This window comes from Austrofundulus limnaeus, unplaced genomic scaffold, assembly GCF_001266775.1.
Source record: "Austrofundulus limnaeus strain Quisiro unplaced genomic scaffold, Austrofundulus_limnaeus-1.0 Scaffold402, whole genome shotgun sequence".
Classification (NCBI taxonomy): Eukaryota; Metazoa; Chordata; class Actinopteri; order Cyprinodontiformes; family Rivulidae; genus Austrofundulus; species Austrofundulus limnaeus.
In genome coordinates, this window is record NW_013952804.1 from 174,607 (window position 1) to 178,093 (window position 3,487).

General features: G+C 40.1%; 1 protein-coding gene across 1 annotated transcript in view; it reads left to right on the plus strand.

Annotated features, from left to right (window-relative positions):
• Positions 1-3,487, plus strand: part of cacna1ba (calcium channel, voltage-dependent, N type, alpha 1B subunit, a) — a gene marked incomplete in the record, with an annotated part of 226,765 nt that overhangs the window by 134,734 nt on the left and 88,544 nt on the right. Inside the window, 2 exon segments of the mRNA XM_014023993.1 lie at positions 1,234-1,293; positions 2,512-2,618. Coding sequence (XP_013879447.1) covers positions 1,234-1,293; positions 2,512-2,618 — 167 coding nt within the window.

Here is a 3,487-nt window from a genome sequence, read left to right on the forward strand (position 1 = left end):
GTGTGTGTGTGTGTGTGTGTGTGTGTGTGTGAGCGCACGCAGCTGTGTTGTGCAACCGGCTCATCCATCCATTCTGAGTCTGAAAATATTAACTTTGTGCACAGTCTGTTTGTCTGTCAAGCTTTTGCTCTGCTACTTACAGCATTTTCACAAGTTGTAAAGTGTACTTCCACGTGTCATTTTGGAGAAATCTACAACGTAAAACGCCAAGTATGAAACACCTCCACTGCCGACGAGGGTGCGCGCTCGACCGCTACCATTTTCACATCATGAACAGTTTCTCAGAATCACCTCTAAGTGTCACCAATGGAACCAGAACCACAGAAACGTGCGTACACCAGCCCTGGAGTTGGCGTGGGGCTGCGCACATTTCCATGTTCAGTTGAGTTTTGATACATCCGGAGTTTTGCGTGGATAATGACGGACGCAAGGTTTTTGTGCGTACGCACCGTTGATACATGAGGCCCCAGGTCTCTGCTCTGGAGGACGTGGTTGGGACAAAGAAAAACAATGAACCAGAAAAGAGCCTCAGAGGTTCTGATCACAGCAGCACCAGAATAAAAACAAAAACAAAACTGAAAATTCATGAAGACTTTTAATAACGTCACCACTTGTTTCTGTAAGAATAATTAGTAAAAATGTTTAGAGATTGATGATATGTGGCCCAACTGAGGATGAAAGCAATATTTGGATTTGTCTAAATATAATGAATAAATCTCTTATTTATTGAAGTAAATACCTGAAATATAATCCTAAAGAGTGTTCTGAAGCACTTTTCTGAGCCAGAAAGCTCCTTTCAACAGCAGCTTTGAAATCCTGATGTCCAAATATGGTTTCAGGTTTCCTCTTTCAGACAATGTCATGAAATTGTCATTAGAAAAAGATCAAAATAAGATTCAGACCCATTGGAAGCACTCAGGATGTCAGGATGATCCAGGTGTCAACATGGAGCTGAAAAAGTCAGGAATCTGACAACGTGCCGAGTTCAGCTGAACACAAAATGACTCTGATGTGACATGATAGTAACAGAAAACAGAGCATTAAACAGAGGAAGAGCTGAAAGACAAACTGGTAGAGATCTAAAAGTTGTGGATTCCCTCAAACTTCCAGGTTTTGTTCAGTTTTAGGCTAATTTGAGCTTGAGTTCAGCCTGTGTGAGTAGAGAGAGCTGCATGTGTTTAACTCTTCACTTCCTGTATTCTGACCCGTCTGTGGTGGTTCTCTGTCTGACAGGTCCTCAAATATCTGGACTATGCCTTCACTGGAGTTTTCACTTTTGAAATGGTGATCAAAGTAAGCCCTCATAACTTTTTTTATTTTTCTCTGTTTGTAGCATGGTACCTGCAATGCTTCTTAAAGAAAGCTTTGAAACAGGGTTGCTGTGAGGCCAGGCTGCAGTTTTAATCACTACACTGCTTTCACCTTTACTTTAAAGTACAAAAAATGTTTAAAAAGTTTGGAACAAAAACAAATCTTTGTAAAAAAATAAATAACATGTAAAGTTAAAGTTAATATTTTTTTTCTGAACTGAAGCCATAAAATCTGGATTACTGGAGTCCGAGTCAGAGGTGTGGCTGTAAGGCCAAGCTCCTCCCCCTCACTCATCACACTGCTGTCAAATTACTGATTACTAGTTTCAAATAAAAAAAGATCATGTGCTGAACCTCCTGATGTGGATTTAGTCATTAGTTTCATCAAAGATGACATATTCTGTTATGGCTTGAACTATTATTTAACTATTTACATTTTTCTCCATTATTTAGCCTTTATTCCATCAGTGCACATGCAGCAGAAAGGTTTGGACTGATGATTTATCAGTCTGCTGAGCAGACGAATGGTAACTGGACTGAACTTATATAGCAACTTATCAAGTCCCGTCACAATTTAAATCACTTTACTTCAGTCTCTGCTCCTAAAGTTTGGTTTTGACCAAAACACGTGACACGTGCTGCATTTATCACCCACTGGCCAGAAACATTTAAAGCCATTCTGGATCACTCTCCACCAAACTGACAGGAGATTGAATCAGTTCAGAGGATTTTCTGAACCGCTGTTGAATCACATCAAAATTTATTTCAATAAATTACTGAATCGATTGTTTTACCCACCTGTATCTGAAACTGTTTAAACTCTGCTTGTTTGAAAAAGTCACCATCATCTGTTTGGTTTTGTTCACATTCAGCTCTGAACTGAATGTTTTCTTAAAACCTGATTAAAAACAATCAGGTTTTCTTTTTGGTGTGCAACATGAGTTTGTAAAAACAATGGTCTCAGTTTTACAAAAGTCTTAATTTAATAAATTTGTTTCACTCTGATAAAACCATCAGCGGATTATTCAGAGAAACTATTATTACAAAGTATGATCCAGTCCTTTGAGTGGAACCTGGGTTCAGTTCTCTGTTTGCTGTAGACGGGACACCTCCAGGTTCTGCTGCAGACGTTCCTGTTTATTTCAGTGGTGTTGAAGTTGTACTAAGTAACAGACTGACACCTGTGTTCACTTTGGTTCAGATGGTAGACCTGGGCCTGCTGCTTCATCCTGGATCCTACTTCAGAGACCTGTGGAACATTCTGGACTTTATTGTGGTCAGTGGGGCGCTGGTGGCATTTGCATTTTCGTAAGTTCAACAACTCCCACTTTGTGCTGTTTGACTGTGTCAGTGTGTGTTAGACAGGACAGACAACATGCAGCAGCATAACAAACCTAAACCTGTTTGACTCTGTTGTTCAACGACACACAGGTGTTCAGCTGACCCAGGTGTCACAGACAGTGAAATGATTCAGGCTGACAGACAAAACTTAAACTATAAAACCTTTATTACAATGTTTTTACAAACACTTTAACTTTGTTTTTATGATTAATGCACATCCCAGTAGTTTTGACAGTAATGGTTGTAAATACAGTCAGGTAAAAGGTAAGAAGATCATATTTGAGCTTCTGGACATCAAATTATTTTAAACATCAGAAGATCATTGCTGGAAATGAACAAGTAGCATCAGATGACAATATTCAACATGTTGTATTTGGTGTTTTTATTTACCAGGAGAAGCAGCAGAATGCAGCCACACCATGTGAAAGTCTGAGTCCACCCGTTCATGTTCTGATAATTCAATATAATCATTGACAGAAAAAGGTTTGGACCAAAACTGGAAATAAAACCAAACTGCATGTGACTAGAGTTAACTGTATGGACACCCTGCTGGTTTGATGTCAGCAGGATGTGGGTCCCTAGGGGACCCTTTGGGCCRGCGTACCAGTAGTGAATAAATACGGAACTGAGACAAACAGATGCTGGATCTTTGCTGAGAAACTGGCTCACAGCTGGTCTAACAGACCTCAAGATTCAGCAGACTAGTCCTGGCTCCATGCTGGCATCTGGGGTTAGAGGGTTATATGCAGCCCACCAGTGTGTGGCATCTCTCAAAGACCTTCAGTGTACACAGAAGGAAATATTCATCCTAACAGATAGCCAAGCTGCTATTACAG